General features: G+C 38.2%; 1 protein-coding gene across 4 annotated transcripts in view; it reads right to left on the bottom strand.

The window, feature by feature from the left end:
* The window catches only part of FYB1 (FYN binding protein 1), a 66,850-nt gene extending 59,165 nt beyond the window's left edge, over nucleotides 1-7,685 (bottom strand). For 2 of the 4 annotated variants that reach the window (XR_008203201.1, XR_008203203.1), the window contains exon 1: nucleotides 7,615-7,684. Coding sequence is in view for 1 of the 4 variants with exons in the window: in XM_052670347.1 (XP_052526307.1) it covers nucleotides 7,615-7,617 (3 nt within the window). In the remaining 3 variants the exon portion in view is untranslated. Of the gene's footprint in view, nucleotides 1-7,614 lie in introns of all 4 variants that reach the window. The other 2 variants (XR_008203204.1, XM_052670347.1) reach the window with 2 other exon arrangements.
* Between the last annotated feature and the right edge of the window lie 9,075 nt (nucleotides 7,686-16,760).

Genomic DNA, 16,760 nt, shown 5'->3' with positions numbered 1-16,760 from the left:
TGCTGTTGTGCTGTGTAGTCACTTTGGCTAGTAGTTCCTTCTGAGGAAATAAGAGTTTCTCAGTGTTGATGTATGGCATGGGATACCACACAATTACACTTGTAAGCTCTTAAAAAGCTATGATGCTGTATATTGACCTCCACAATTTTTTGTTACAGTTCATAAAGGTGAAGTTTCAATATAAAAAACAGTTCCTCACCCATATCCCTTCAAGTTTGCTGCTAAATACTGTTCTATATCATGTATCTTTGACAAGATGCAGATTGAAGATATTCAAGAAAAGAAGAAGAAAGAGTGAGGCATGGGAAAAGAGCTGCTTTTCAGTCTAGATTATTTTACTGCTTGAGGTTACATAACAGCATGTTTGTACCAACAGTGCAAAGAGACACAGGATTAGAACAACATTATGAGAGGAGTGACTGTATGAGAAGTTCCTTAAGCTGGTGCTGCAGTGGAGGTGAAGGAGGGTTGAATAACACTCTTCAAAAACACAACTTCAAGACAATTGTGCTGGTTAGAGAGGAACAAATAAAATACATACTGAAAATATTTTCTATGGCACATATGGGCAGAACCCTTGTTCTCCTTCATTCTGTCAAGCCAATGCTCTATCACAATGTCTGCCAAATAAGCCTGTTATGGTTTTGATACTTTTCAAAATACTAGTCAAACCTCTTTTTTTTTTTTTTTTTTTTTTTGTAAGTGTGAAGTAGTGTGACCAACACACTTTATAAGATTGCCAGAAATGAAATTAGGCATTTGGAAAAATGTTAAATTCAAAATGTTGAAGTTTAATTAAAAATAAGAACAATCATTTATATTATTTCTTAGTCTAGTACAGTTCTTGACATCTATGTGACACAGCCCAAATAACAATCCCATAATCAACATTTCAAAACATAAACTTACTTCAGGAATGTTTGCACAGGAATTCAAATCAAAGACGGTCATAATTAAAAATGAAAACCCAGTTTAATCTAAATGGTTTTAAAAACAAAGCTGCAACAAAAATCTGGGTATGAACTTCTGCCTAAGATTTACATAATACTAACATCCTTTCTATGGCCAAGTCCTTTGGGCTTACAAAAAGCTTTTTTTGATTACCAATGAACTTTGATCCTTGTAGATGGCAGCAGGTTGGTTTCAAGGTTGGCTGGCTTCCAAGTGATTGATATAAGCCCCCCTCCACCCACCACAGAAAAAAAAAAAAGGAAAATTAGGTTCAGTAAGAGTGTCTTCCTCTGCTCCTTTGATAAAACACAGAGAAGAACTGAGATGTATTTCCATTCGCTGAAGTCCTTTTGGCTTTCAGCTTTGTAAAGAGTATGTATTCTGTCTGTATAAGAGTGCCAGTTGATATATCCACATTTTATTAAAAAAAAAAAAAAAAAAAAGAAAAAGAAAAGAATTCTTGCTTCTGGTCCTACTCTTCTGTTTGTTTTTGTTTATGTTTGTTTGTATGTTTGTTTTTCCCCGAGACTCTCCTCTCTGCTATTCTTGCACTGTCCCTTTTAATCTGTAGCTGGCACTTGCTAACTAAGAAACTTGGGAGATGTGTTGGGTTGCATTTCCCCTCTTCCATTGTACACCTGCTCTGTGGCAAGACATATGTTACTTTTCAGCTGTCAGATGGCAGGGAACACTACTTCACACATCACTTTCTCTCTGCAGTTATTTTTCGTATTTTTTTTTCCCGTGGTGTCACGCCGGGTGTTGCACAACAGTGACCTCTAATGGAGGAACCACTTTCATTGCAAATCATAGCTTCATAATTAATTTAGGTAGAGAGGGTCATCTTGTCCAACTTTCTTCTCCGAACAGGAACAATGTTGACCAAATTGCTAAAAGCATTCCTTCACTGAATTTTGACTACCTGCAAAGATGTATGCTGCTGTCATGTAGATCTGTCCCAGTATTTGACTTCTCTCAGTGGAAAAAAAGTCTGATTGGATTTTCTGCTTTTTTTGCAGCTTGTTTTCCATGCCCCTCATTTCCATTTCTACTTCCAATTTAATCTTATTAATTTAGTAACTTACTGTGTCTATTATTTGCATGCACTTGAGTCTACTGGCTACAGGATATGTGCAAATCACAGAATCATAGAATCACAAGGTTGGAAAGATCATCTAGTCCAGCTATTCACCCATTACCATTGCTACTACAAGCTACTAAACCATATCTCGTAGCTCCTCATCCAGATGCCTCTTGAACACTGCCAGGGACAGCAACTCCACCACCTTCCTGGGCAGACATTCAAGCGCCTGACCACTCTGAGAGAAAAAGTTCTTCCTTATGTCCAACCTAAACCTCCTCTGGCACAAATTGCAGCCATTTCCTCAAGAATGAGGAAAATCACAGAATTCACAGAATCACAGAATTGTAGGGGTTGGAAGGGAGCTCCAGAGATCATCGAGTCCAACCCCCCTGCCAAAGCAGGTTCCCTACAGCAGGTCGCACAGATCGGCATCCAGGCAGGTCTGGAACATCTCCAGAGAAGGAGACTCCACCACCTCCCTGGGCAGCCTGTTCCAGTGCTCCGTCACCTCACTGTAAAGAAGTTCTTGCGCACATTTGTGCAGAACTTCCTATGCTGCAGTTTCCAGCCGTTTCCCCTTGTCCTGTCTCCACATACAGCTGAAAAGAGTCTGGCCTTGCCCCTCTGCCCCCCACACCTCAGATATTTATAGACCTGGATCAGGTCCCCTCTCAGTCTTCTTTTCTCAAGGCTGAACAGACCCAGTTCACTCAGCCTTTCCTCATAGCAGAGATGCTCCAGGCCCTTCACCATCTTTGTGGCCCTCCGCTGGACTCTTTCCAAGAGATCCCTGTCTTTTTTTGTACTGGGGAGCCCAGAACTGGACATAGTACTCCAGATGAGGTCTTACCAGGGCAGAGTAGAGGGGGAGGATCACCTCCCTCGACCTGCTGGCCACGTTCTTTTTAATGCACCCCAGGATGCCGTTGGCTCTCTTGGCCACAAGGGCACACTGCTGGCTCATGTGCAATGAGAAAATGAGAAGTGGAAACCTAATTTGTCAGAGTCTATTTTACTTTTGCTGTCTCCTCACAGTGGCTACCATCCATGATAAACAGGAGACTTTCTGCTCCGTGTACTGAAGTACTAGTGATAGGGCAAACAAAGTGCGGAAGAGGAGGGAAGAGACTTCTTGGTTCTGAGTTATGCCAGCTGCAAGCCTTGCTTTCCGGGATGCCAGGTACACTGCTGCACGCAAGATATATTGCTGCACATCAGATAGATTGCAGGCACATAATAATATTTTCCATTTTTTCATTGTTTACATTGCCATTTTTTGTCAAGCTGTGGCTAGATCAAAAGGTAAGTCAGCTTGGCATCCATTAATGATGGGCTGTTTGATTGCTCATTGATTGCACGGGATATACTTACTGTGGAGGGTAGATTAACTACTGACTGTAGAGAGGAGAAGAGTAGCAGGAAGGAGAAAAGCATTAGTGTTAGGCTAAGGTACTTCCATATTTTTATTATTTATTCTTGAGGGCTGCTACACAAAGATGATCCGCCACAGTTGCTCTTGTAGGCTGACCAAAAGAAATTTGACAGAAAGCTCATGTCATGAATACCAGTGGTAATCTAGTGTTAGAGTAACGAAAGAATTAGAGACAGAAGTCTCTAATCATCAGTTGCATGATATGCAGAGGGGACCCTCGCTTTGAATGTCCAGCCCAGCATGGGCAGTCAAGGTGTCAAGAGGAGCTGTGTTTCAGTACCATCCACTTCCAAAGCAGCTCAAACTCCTTCATTTGCTGCCAATATTTCTTTTTCAGTTGGAGTACACAGGGCTTCAGATCCTCTGTTTCCCTGACTCCAAAACTCAAGAAGTTGATGTTGAGTCTCCCCTGGGGCTCTCTGCCACAGACTCTACATGGCTCTACAGGCTCTACAGGCTCTACATGGGGCCATTCTCCTTGGCTGCAGCACAGAGCATGTTTTTTTATATTTTGTCATGCCTCGAGTGGCCCAAGGACTGATGCATGAGCATCCTGTTTAACTTACTCAAAGATTTGTTGTTGTTCAAAAATCCATGTGAAATTGTTCTTCATCTGTGTCACTTGATTTAAAGGATTTACAATCAGACTGTAAATAAGAATGCTCATTCTCCAAAACTCCCCCAAGTTTAATTTTTGCTACTTGGTGGATACTTAGCAGTTTTGTTGATCAAATCCTTTGGGATCTGATAATGTTCATCTTGCTGTTTTATTCCTAAAATGGATTTCTTGTGCAGGTACCTTGAATTTACTTTGTTTTAGAAGTTGCTTTCAGAGGGACTTGGACTGTTTTCTTTGCTTTCTCAAAACTTACTTCTGCTGTGGTGCCTCACATGATATATATATCTCAATATATTACTCCTCATCAATGTTTTTTCTCCATAGCCAAGATACAGATCCCCAGGGAAGAAGAGTGACTTCTTTCTTATCGCTGGAGTTGCCCAGGCAACTCATCTACCATTTGTCCCTTCCTATTTTTCCAGGTCATTACTGCCAGTGAGTTAGTATGAGATAATGTTGTGCGCCAAACAAACTTCCAGCATATAGTTCTTAGGAGTGCTTAGGAGTGCTGGATTTCAGTGCTGGGACCCTGAATTGCTGAATAATGTCTAGTGTAGCCACTTATAAATAGGAAGGGGCTTTTTTTTTTCTTTTCTTTTTTTCTTTTTTTTTTCCTGCCATCACTAACTGGCCGTTTGTTTTGTGTGACAGAAATTTGGTCTCAAAGGGTTAAAATATTTTAACTATTCTGGGAGCAGATGAAATTCTTTCCAAAGTACATGCAATAGAAATATGACACAGAACCATGAGTTATTTCAAGGTAAATTATAGTACAGCTGTTTTCCAGAAATTAACTGTATGGAGATTTTTTTTATCAAAGCTCATATGAACTGAATGACAGAATCTATTAGGAAGTAAAGGAGAATTTAGTAATGTTCCTGATGCAATGCGAATGCCTCCCAAATTGAGGTACCCAGAAAATATGGGTTGATGTTTGTGTTTGTATTTTGGATCTTGTTCTGAAATTCTAAAAGGGATCAGAGATTTCAGTTCAATGAACTTCAGTGGGCCCTCCTTGCTACACAGCAACTCACTCTTTAACTGGAGTCCTAGCTCTGCCTGGATATCATGATTAAGAAGATGCCAGCAATCTTCCACTTCTCTGGACGATTTTTAACAGAAATTCTATTCTAACAATCAGTAAATCCAAATAGATTAACCAGTATTCTTAGTCCTATCTGCGTTTATCTCATATCTCAAAAGTTCTTTTACTTCATAACCTACAAATTACCAGTAGCACTACAGGAAGGCAGGGTTGTGTTGAGTGTTATTTTTCCAGCTTAGAAATCAACACAGCTAGTCTTGGCCTTAAGTCAAGGGAAAATGCAATGTTTTCCTTTGCATTCATCAGTTGCTATTTCACATGAGGCAACAACTACCAGTGGCTGTTGGTGTAGTTTTAGTATTTTTTCATAACTTTATTATGTCTGTAGCTTTTGGTTTCGACTTGGTTCTGCTATGACAGACAGAAATAAAATACTGAACCCTTTCTTGGCCCTCATTTGATCTTGGGACCTAGATCTGCTCCTTCCACATCTTCCCTTCTGCATTTAAAGCAGAGTGGGCCTCAGCCAGATTATGCCAGTCTCAGTTCATTGACATTTTTGTAGGGATAAATTTGTTATCTCAACCAATTCGATCTCTGCCTTGTGTAAAACTGTCAGAAAATGCACTTTCCCTCATTATCCCTCACTCTAAACTTTTCAATTATTTTGCTCTCCACTTTTTTTTTTTTAAAACTACTTCTTTTTTCTTTTCAGCTAAACTGTGTTGCTATAATACAGATTTCCACCCCCGCAGCATCAAATATTGTTATTTGCTTCCTTAGTGATGCTTCTGGGTTGCCTGTGATGCAGAGATAAAAACACTCCTTTTCCTATAGAGTATATAATACTGCTGGGGAAATCTAATAAGAATATAAATACACAGTTTGCATTTCTTTGAACTGCCAGTCATATTTCGATCCAGATAAACTAATCTGAAACTTAAAAAGAATTTGAAGAAAATGTAGAACTGTTATTGTTGCTTAACTTCAAACTGCATTTGGCAACAGCAGAAACCTTGTGTTCAATGTATTTACATATTTACATGCTCCTCCTAAACAAGCTTTTTACAAAAGCAGCTATACATTTGAGTTGTGCCAATAGAATAACTGTATTATAATTTGCCTTGCAAATTGCAATGTAGAGTTCTGCAGACACAAAGGCTCCATGTGTACATGAGAATGCTGAATGGGAAGCTTGAGTTAAAGAATCTCTGCAACAACAGGAACTCAGCATGCAAAAGCACAGTAAGATGCTAATTTGTTAGAGCTGTTGTGCTTTTTTGAATCCCAATCATATATATGTGAGTAAATCAAGTAATGTGAGTTGACTTTTTTGCACATACAAGCACAATGGTTTTTGTTTGTTCGATTTTTTTTTTTTTTTCTTCTCACTTGTTCCTACACACTGGGATTCATTACAGCAGAAATAAAGAAATAAGAAATGTCTATTTTATATTTCAAATATCCAAACTATTACTGAAACACTTTTGAGGCCATTTCTTCAGATTCAGGAAGAACTCAATCTTTGTGTAAAACAGAGACAGCCTCTGCCCAAACCCTCCAAGCTTTGCGAAACACTGTTAAATGTAAACTGTGTTCTGCATTCAATCCTGTTTCACACTGTCATTCTTCTTGTCCTACTTGTGATGGACATTAGACCGTTTTGGCCATGAAGATACTAAATTCTATGGCTTGGGATCCTCTCTAGGTTTTATAAACTGCCTTTTTCCTCTTAAAACAGATAAGCAGATTCAAATAAAGAAAAGCTCTTTAGAGATAGCTTTGCATGAACATATTTACCACGGCAAAAGTATACAAGATACTCCAAGAGTTCTAAAATATTTCCTGAGGAAAAGGTGGTGTAAAAAGCCATTCAGACTATACAACTTTTAACATCTTTAAAACCATTTGACTTGAAATTGTTGATTCAATTTGCTAATAAATACTTAGAAAAACATCTGCAAGTATGTACATTTTTGAATTTTAAATAATCTTTTTATGAAAAAAGAACAGATATTAGTTAAAAGAAATATGTCTGTACTGCAAATTTACACCTAGAAGCACAAATCTTGTTTGTTTTTAGCTTCAAAGTTCTTCTTAATGAGGAAAGTACAATGTCTTCCTGGAAAAATTGTTAAAGAGCTTTACTCTCATTTCTGGCTTGGTATCATATTGACACCTGTCTACAGAATTCCTCTCGATCTACAAACTTAATTTTCAGCTTAGTCTTGAAAGAAACAATTGTCTCTTCCTTACTTTTGAATTTCAGAATCTGTAAGACACACACACAAACTGGTTCATATGGTGAAGAAACAGAAAAAACTAAAGTTTCTTCATTCCCTCAAAAGCAGGAAGTGAGCTGCAAGAAACTGAATTGAAAATTATAAGAAATATGTTTAAAGTTTTACAGTTGCATCCCGTATATAGTTTTAATACTAAATATTATGCATTCATATAATAAACAGAAAATGAATAGAGCTTACCATGGTTTCAGCCTCTCTGTCTTTACAGTTCTGCTAAAGAGTATGTACTGTACTGGAGAGAGTCAAAAACGCTCTTTGTCCTTCACTGTTCACTTCCTTTTTTGAAAGTGTATGTGGTCTATCCAGCCTTCACAGGAAAAGTTATCAGCAAAATCCTTGTTTTCCTTATTATCAGAGACCTAACAGAATTTTTAACAGCATTTGTTTGGGATACACTGCACTATGAAGGACAAATGACAGTGAATTAGCATTCATTCAATTTATGATATCTGAGAACATGTCTATAACATAATGTTTTGTCTAATCTTTGGCTGAATTATAAAAGAAAAAATACTTTGCTTTTTGTTTTTCATTCTCAAGGTTCCCAAGTTTTTGTGTATTCAGGCTTCATTACCTACCAAATGCACTTCTCCTTGTGGATCAGATTTTCCTGAATGTTTTAAATCGTAGTCATTTTCTTCCTCTAATAAGCTGAACTATATTTCTGTGCACTGACTTTTGATTCTTCATTTTTTTCATGGCTGATAACATCAGAAAAATAGAGCTTTTCTTGTCCAGCAGTATATTAAAGCTCAATACTGTTATAGAATTTCTACGTACAAAAAGTGAAGGAAGAAAGGTCACAGAGGCCTAAACCTCACTGATCTGGATCACAGAATCATAGAATCATAGAATCATAGAATCACAGAATCATAGAGTACTTAGAATTGGAAGGACCTTCAAAGGGCATCTAGTCCATCTCTCCTGCAGTGAACAGGGGCACACACAGCTAGATCAGGCTGCCCAGGGACTGATCCACACTGGCCTTGAAAGTCCCCAGGGATGAGGCAAATCAACCACAACTCTGGACAACCTGTTCCAGTGTCTCACCACTCTCTGTGTAGAAGACTTTTTTCCTATCTGCTATCTAAATGTACCCTTTTTGGGCTTGAAGATATTTCACCTTGTTCAATCACCACAAACCCTGCTAAACAGTCTGTTCCCTTATTTCATGCAGCTCCCCTTTAGATACTGAAAGCCTGCTATTAAGTCATCTCATAGCCTTCTATTCTCCAGATTGAATCCTAAAATCACAGAATGGCCTGGGTTGAAAAGGACTACAAAGATCATCTAATTTCAACACCCTGCATACAGGGGTCGCCAACCACCAGACCAGGCTGCCCAGAGCCACATCCAACCTGGCCTTGAATGCCTCCAGGGATGGGGCATCCAAAACCTCCTTGGGCAACCTGTTCCAGTGTGTCACCACCCTCTGTGTGAAAAACTTCCTCCTAATATCTAACCTAAACCTCCCCTGTCTCAGTTTAAAACCACTCTCCCTTATCCTATCACTATCAATCCATGTAAACAGCTGTTCCCCCTTCTGTTTATATACTTCCTTGAAGTACTGGAAGGCCACAATGAAGTCTCCCCAGAGCTTACTCTTGTCCAAGCTAGACAAGCCCAGTTCCCTCAACCTTTCCTCATAGGAGAGGTGCTCCATCCCTCTGATCATCTTAGTGGCCCTCCCCTGGACCCGTTTCAAGAGCTCTGTGTCTTTATTGTGCTGGGGGCCCCAGACCTGGACGCAGTACTGCAGATGGGGCCTCACAAGAGCTGAGTAGAGGAAGCACCAAGAGGTGCTTACTTTTGAGATCAATTTGGCAAGAAAATCTTTTCAGGTATATTATGTAAAGATCTCAACTTTAATAATGGAATAAATAATATGGCTTGCCAGATAATGGAAGCTATTCCTGCATACCCACTATGATCAGATGGAGTTTTGTTTCATTTATTTTCAGAACAGAACTAAATTCTCTATTATTCTGGATCACTCTCTGCTATTCTCAGACTATTTGCATGAAGGGCACAGCTCTAATTAAAAATGAAATGAAACACAGCAAACACTCTAAAATAATAAAATGAAAACTGAACAGAAGAAATATCCCTTTGAGGCACACAACTCATACATTCTACATCTAATTTTAAATTACATCTTTCAGTTTTACATAATATCCTAAAGTACGTATCCTAGCTGCTGATTGTGACATATGACTTCTTGTGAAATAGCTGCAGTTAAGGCACTGCCTTACAAACCCCATTATTATCCACAGCTCTTACATATCTTCCTTAACAGCAGCGCCTAGTAGGGGGTGTGTAAAAGGAATTTAGCAGCTGACCACTGCATCAGCTGGCACCATTTAAGGCATCTTAAATCGCTGACTCAAATGCTTTTAGGTCTAGAGGAAATCTCTGGGCCTCTACATCTATCTGAAGAAAGTTTAGTTAATGCAGATATTCTTGCTGTTCAGCGTGTGCAAAATCCTTTACTGTTCTGATGTCCCTAGGCTGCCTAGGCCTTTATTCTAATGCTATATAAATTTTGCTGCTTTTAGAGAAATTAAGTATTTTAGCTTGATCAGGGTTATTGTTCTTGCAAAGCTATGTAACATAGAACAGGAACATACAGTCCAGCTATAGTGAAACTTTAAATTAGCTCCTGAAGCTTTTCTGCTACTCCCTGCAGTAGATGTAGGTGTGTATTTCAGAGACAGTCAACTTTGAAGAGGTTTTTGTTTCTCTGTGTAGACCTCTCATAACATTTTTTTATGATCATGCTGGAACTCAGATGTGAAGATTTTGTCTGTTTCTATCTTAGAAAAGAGGATGAAAAGATTGTATGAGAAATCAGAACAGGCAGTTAAAAAAATAATATATGTAACACTGTAAAACTGCATAACGTACTTAATCAGTAACAATAACAATCATATAAGACAAGCACAGATATGAATACTGATTTTGAACACAAAGAATAATATAACAGAAGATATTATATCCAGATAGCAAAATCATTCTACTGAAAGTGTTAGTAGAGGCTAAATGGCATGTTATAGTAGAAAAATATATTTTGACCAAAAAAAAATTCTAAACTTTAGTAAGGTGTTTGATTTTTCTCCTTGAAAGTTTTCAGTGTTCATTGAAGGTGCTGAGAGGACTGGAGTACATGCTGTATGTGGAGTAACTGAGGGAACAGGGATTAGTCTAGAGAAGAGGAGGCTCAGGGGAGACCTTATTGACATATACAACTACCTGAAAGGAGGTTATGATGAGTTGGTAGTTGGCCTCTTTTTCCAAGTAACAGCAATAGGATGAGAGGAAATAGCCTCCTGTTGTGCAGGGACTTTCAGGTTGGATATTACAAACAATTTCTTCCCTGAAAGAGTGGTCAGGCACTGGAACAGGCTGTCCATGGAGACTGTTAAGTCACTGCCTCTGTAGATTTTCAAGAAACCAAGAAACCTGTAGATAACAGTACTAAGGAACATGCTTCAGTGAGCAATATTGGTGTTAGGTAGACAGTTGGACTGAATGATCTTACAGGTCTTTTCCAACCTTATTGATTCATTGATTTTATGAAACAAGCACATGATTAAATCTCAAAATAGTTTGATTCAGTTAATGTGATTCAGCTAGAATCAATAATCTGACTTCTCTCATGAGAGTTCTTCTGCGGTTTCCTTATGTATTTAATCTTTCTGGAGAGCCAGGCTCCCAGGGCTGCTTGTATCTGCTTAGCTCTGTTTGTGACCAGAAACTTTTACAGAAAAAAACAGCTCACTACATAGAGAGAAGACACTGTCCAAGAGGAGATGTAATTTATGCAGGAAATCTTGTCTTCAGAGGAAAAGAGGAGCACAATGCTTTAATGGCAATACACATCTATAAATGCAGAGTTTTCACAGATGGAAAAACAAAAACAAAAATGATTTCTCCTGGAAAGAGTCCAGCGGAGGGCCACAAAGATGATAAAGGGCCTGGAGCACCTCTCTTATGAGAAAAGGCTGAGCAACCTGGGTCTGTTCAGCCTTGAGAAAAGAAGTCAGAGTTTATAGACTCAATGTCTATATATATCTAAGGTGTGGGAGGCAAAGGAACAAGGCCAGAATCTTTTCAGTGTTGTGTGACAATGAGGGGAAATGGCCACAAACTAAAGCGTGGGGAGTGCCACACAAATATGAGCAAGAACTTCTTCACAGTGAGGTGACGGAGCACTGGAACAGGCTGCCCAGGGAGGTGGTGGAGTCTCCTTCTCTGGAGATATTCAAGACCTGCCTGGGTGCCTACCTGTGCAACATGGTCTAGGGTGCCTGCTTTGCAGGGGGGGCTAGACTAGATAATGATTTCTAGAGGTCCCTTCCAACCCCTACAATTCTGTGATTCTGTGATTTTTATTTTTCATGGATGGAAGAAATGCAACTTTCTTGATTCTTGTTTAGATTTCTCCACAAACTGAGGAAAAAAAAGCCCTGAAATTTGATATTCTGAGCTTGTAATCAGACCTGGCAAATGCTGGGCCCATAAGCTGCCTTGCACCCCTTTGCATGGTTCCTGAGGGCATCATTCATGCTCTGCATTCAGGCAGCGTGTACAGCATGATCTCAAGATCCCCAAGTTGTGGAGAGCCAGTGTATGGGCCACAGAGCAGGGAACCAGATGTTGAGAAGGCAACAAACACAAAATCCAACAAAAACCTTGTTTTTGCTACACTTTTCTTTGATGATCTGTGTATTCCCTTGTTTGGTCACACTACCTTACACGTCCTGATGTGAGAGCTCCTAGGTTGCTCACAGACTGCGTCCTCCTCATAGCTGTCTGGACATGCCATATCTCACAGATGGGCACACCAGCTGTGTAAAAATGAGAATATGATTTCAGAAGTATCTCTGGTACTCTGAGTTTCTGCAGTGTGAGGGCAACCATTAAATATCTTTAATTTTTACTTCCCCCCCCCATAAAAAAACAAAAACTTCTGGACAGCCAGCCTATAAAAATTAGACTTAAAATATCTCAATTTGAATATCTAAGAACACATGTGATTGGAAATAAATTAACCTAAGACTGAATTCAGTGAAAACACTTGAATAAAGTTTGAAAAAAAAAGTAGAAAAAAATCTGCTAAATATTTACGAACATAATGTGATTCATGTAGGTTCAAAAAGAACATTTCAACAGCTACTTTTAGCCTTGATTTATTTGTTTATTTTTTTCCCAGAACTCATATTATTTTGTTTGCTGATGGGACTGGTATCAAGAGTGCACAAAATCCACATATAAGGAATACACACATACTCCCAGTTTTGTCTCTTCTCTCAGGGAGTGACTTGGAGAAGTAGTAGAATTCTCTGCAGAAGAGGAAATCTCAACCATCTCAAACCCCCAAAAGTGACCACATGGGGTGTAGTTCTTTATACCTATATACCAATGTTCAGCAGATACTTATAGAAGCAATTGCTTCTTTGGAGATTCCGTATTGCATTTTGTTTATTTGTCCAGCCTTTCTATCCTGTTGTATCATATTCTATCTATAAAGTTTTCAGTCTTTCTAAGGATCACAATATTTATGGCCAGTACCTAGCTAAGTGTGGAAAATGGGTTTCAAGTTATGCAAGTTGCCAGCATCACTAATAAACTTCTACACATGTCTCATGAAAACCTTCAGTAATTTATTAGAATAGAAATAATTAAAAAAATCCCTGCTTCTAAAAATGACTATAAAGCTTATTTCTCCTTGCCACAACGGATGACTGTTGGGCAGTCATGCTGTTCCACAGTGAAATGCAGGCTGCACCCTTTTCATCTCAACACAAGGTGGTACTGTAGTATACTATGTTTTCTTTTTCACTTTCTGGGGAAGAACGTAATTCTGAAAAACAAAAGCTGCAGGCAGTGTGTAAGTAAAGTAATTGGGAATGTTCGATTCCTTATGAAATGTTACTTAAATAATAATAATAGTAACAACAACAACAATAATAACAATAATATCTAAATAATAACTGTAAGAATATTCATATCATATCTATATATGATTCTGTATATTAGCATAATGCTTGATTTACTTAGAATTCACTGTCTGGATATTTACCATCTTTAAGTACACAACATAAAACAGTTGTCAGTGTTCTTCCAAAAGCTATGTTGCATTTCAGTACACAAATTAGAATGTGATTCCACTTCCGGGAATGCCTGTATTTTCTGTTTTTTCTTGCCTTTTGAGACAGTTTTAGAGTCTTCACAGTGCCAAAACTATGCTTTTGTTCATTACATACTCTTCCCCTTCCTGCCAACTTCCTGCCTGTCAATGTGATCATTATGGCATGGCAACTGTGGTACAAATTTACAGTTCATTAGAAAAATCTCAACAGTCATCATCTTTGTTACACACAAATTGTCACTTCATGCATCAACCTAATATAAAAATAAATCTTTTTTTTTCTTCCAGTTAGACCTTAAATGATACTCCCAGATATTCTTCACTGAGATCTTTCCCTTTGTATTCTTTCATTACTTAATGAGCAATTTTCGCTCTTTTCTTCAAATGAAAAAAAAAAAGCCATATTGCTAAGTTTAATTTTTAGTTTACTGAGATAGCTAAGAAAAGTAACTTGTGTGAGAACTGCTCTCTATTACAAAATGTTATCATGTCTTCTAATTGTTTCTATATTCTTTTTCATTAATAGATTGTTGTTTTAATTGTGTTTTAGGAGAACACAGGAAAATATTAATTCAATATCAAGAAATCAAGAGATAATTTTTTCTGATTTATTTAAATTACTGCTGTTTGGAGGATATGAACTATAATAATTGGTATTCTAAGTAAGAGTGAAAAAATAATTGTACCAAGGTCAGGTACACAATTTTGTTGTACAATTGTTTTTTAAAGATTTGAGGTAGTTAGTCCATCATAATAAAGTAACATATTGATATTAATTAACTCACCTGTAGGTGTCATGCAATGGCTGTGAACTAATAATTAAATACATTCTTTCTAGTTTTTCATTCTATATCTGGACTTTTCAGTAGTTGAAAAAAAGACAGTCAACAGTGACTATAAATTCATCTATCATCTCTCCTTTTCTGCTTTGGTTAGCGGTATTACCATTAACTTATGCTACTTCATTTTTGTGATATTTCTGGAAAATTACATTAATTCATATACCATGCCTTTATTACTTTACAAATTCAGATCTTTGAATCTAGAAGCTTCCTTGTTCCCAGATGAAACGTATCTTATCACTTTAGACACTAAGCCTCCACATCCATTTCATTAATTTTCCTTCAGTCCTGTATATTTGTCAGTGATTTTTCATAAAACAGTTCTTGTGTACGAGGTAGAAAATGTATGCTAGAAGAAAGAACACTCCTATTATGGATAGTTAAAAAAACACTGAATGAAAAAAAAACAGGAAAAGAATATAAATCTGACCAAAGTTATAATGAGAGATCATAGGAATTACCCTTTTCTTAAGCATTTTGCATGTTTTGGTTTTGGGTTTGCAACCCACACATCTACATACTGGATATTTAATCTCTAGCATTAAAGCAATACTTAGGAAAAGCATTCCCTAGTAGAAAATCACTAAAACATATGCCCCTTTTTGTATATTCAGTTTGACTTAAATAGAAACTGGGGGAACTTCTTCATAGAACTGTAAAGCATCCTTTGCTGAATTATAACACAGCTCACTATGGAATAAAAACAAATCTAACAGATTTACGTTCAAAGTCAGTCTGTTCTGGTTCTGTGAGATGAACATGATCATACAATGGCCTGGATTGAAAAGGACTACAAAGATCATCTAATTTCAACACCCTGCATACAGGGGTTGCCAACCACCAGCCCAGGCTGCCCAGAGCCACATCCAGCCTGGCCTTGAATGCCTCCAGGGATGGGGCATCCAAAACCTCCTTGGGCAACCTGTTCCAGTGTGTCACCACCCTCTGTGTGAAAAACTTCCTCCTAATATCTAACCTAAACCTTCCCTTTCTCAGTTTAAAACCATTCCCCCTTGTCTTATCACTATCAACCTATGTAAACAGCTGTTCTCTCTCCAGTTTGTATCTGTTTCAAATACAGGAAGGCCACAATGAAGTCTCCCCAGAGCCTACTCTTGTTCAAGCTAGACAAGCTAGACAAGCCCAGTTCCCTCAACCTTTCCTCACAGGAGAGGTGCTCCAGCCCTCTGATCATCTTAATGGCCCTCCTCAGGACTCGTTCCAAAAGCTCTGTGTCTTTCCTGTACTGGGAGCCCCAGACGTGGATGCAGTCCTGCAGATGGGTTCTCACAAGAGCTGAGTAGAGGGGGACAATCACTTCCCTCTCCCTCCTGGCCACCCCTCTTCCAATGCAGCCCAGAACACAGTTGGCCTTCTGGACTGCAAGTGCTGGCTCATGTTCAGCTTCTTGTCTACCAGTCATGTTTTTCTGCCAAACCGTCTGAAACCTTCAACACTTCTGGTATGAAATTTGAAATATTAATAAAAGTTCTAATATTCTTAGAGAGAAAAGAGAACTTCCAGAACTAAGGAATTTTCAGCTGAACATATAACTTTTCAAAATTAAGCATCTTCAGTGAAATTATTGGTTGAAAGTCTGCTGGGACAGCTTATGTTGTAAAAAGAATATATATCTTAGCAACTATGTAGAGATGCTTACTTTATCTATTTATTTATGTCATTATTTCCAGTATTTTGAATCCTGGGAGGAAACACATCATAAATATTTTATCTACTTTCAAGTCTTTCTTTCTTTTTTTTTTTTTTCTTTGTACTTTGAAAAGAGGCCCCTAAGAAAAGAAAAATCTATTCTAATTGAAAAGACTGCTTCTTTAATGTTTAAAAGAAGAAAAAGTAGTGTTCTTAATAGGAATATCCACATGGCCATAAAAATCTTTCCACAGAAATTTTCAGTGGGAGTACTTGACTAGCTCTGCACATCTGGACACAGTCTTCCCTTATTATTATGGCTTCAGGTCTGAAATGATTACAGGTTTCATCGAATCACAAACCTGCTATTTTAGGAGCTGCAATTTGATATTTTCCCATAAACTGATAGCGCTTTTTTGATTGTTGCTTTGGTATGGGGACATTCGGTTACAGCTTACCCTTCTTCTAGATGCAGGGGTTACAGTGCAACGATGCGTTCCAGCTGCTCACCTTTCTCCTGTTGGAGATACAGCCTTTTGTACTCTCATCCCCCTGAGAAAAGCTTTTTCTGAAGAGCTGTCAAAAAAACCCACATGCCAGTATAGCCCTGAGCAGCATACTAAAATCACATTGAGTTTGTATTTAAATTGTAGATCAATATTTTGGAAGCATTTTCTAACTGT

Source organism: Tympanuchus pallidicinctus, unplaced genomic scaffold (assembly GCF_026119805.1).
Source record: "Tympanuchus pallidicinctus isolate F22 unplaced genomic scaffold, pur_lepc_1.0 scaffold9, whole genome shotgun sequence".
Lineage (NCBI taxonomy): Eukaryota > Metazoa > Chordata > Aves > Galliformes > Phasianidae > Tympanuchus > Tympanuchus pallidicinctus.
This window is presented reverse-complemented; position numbering and strand designations above follow the sequence as displayed.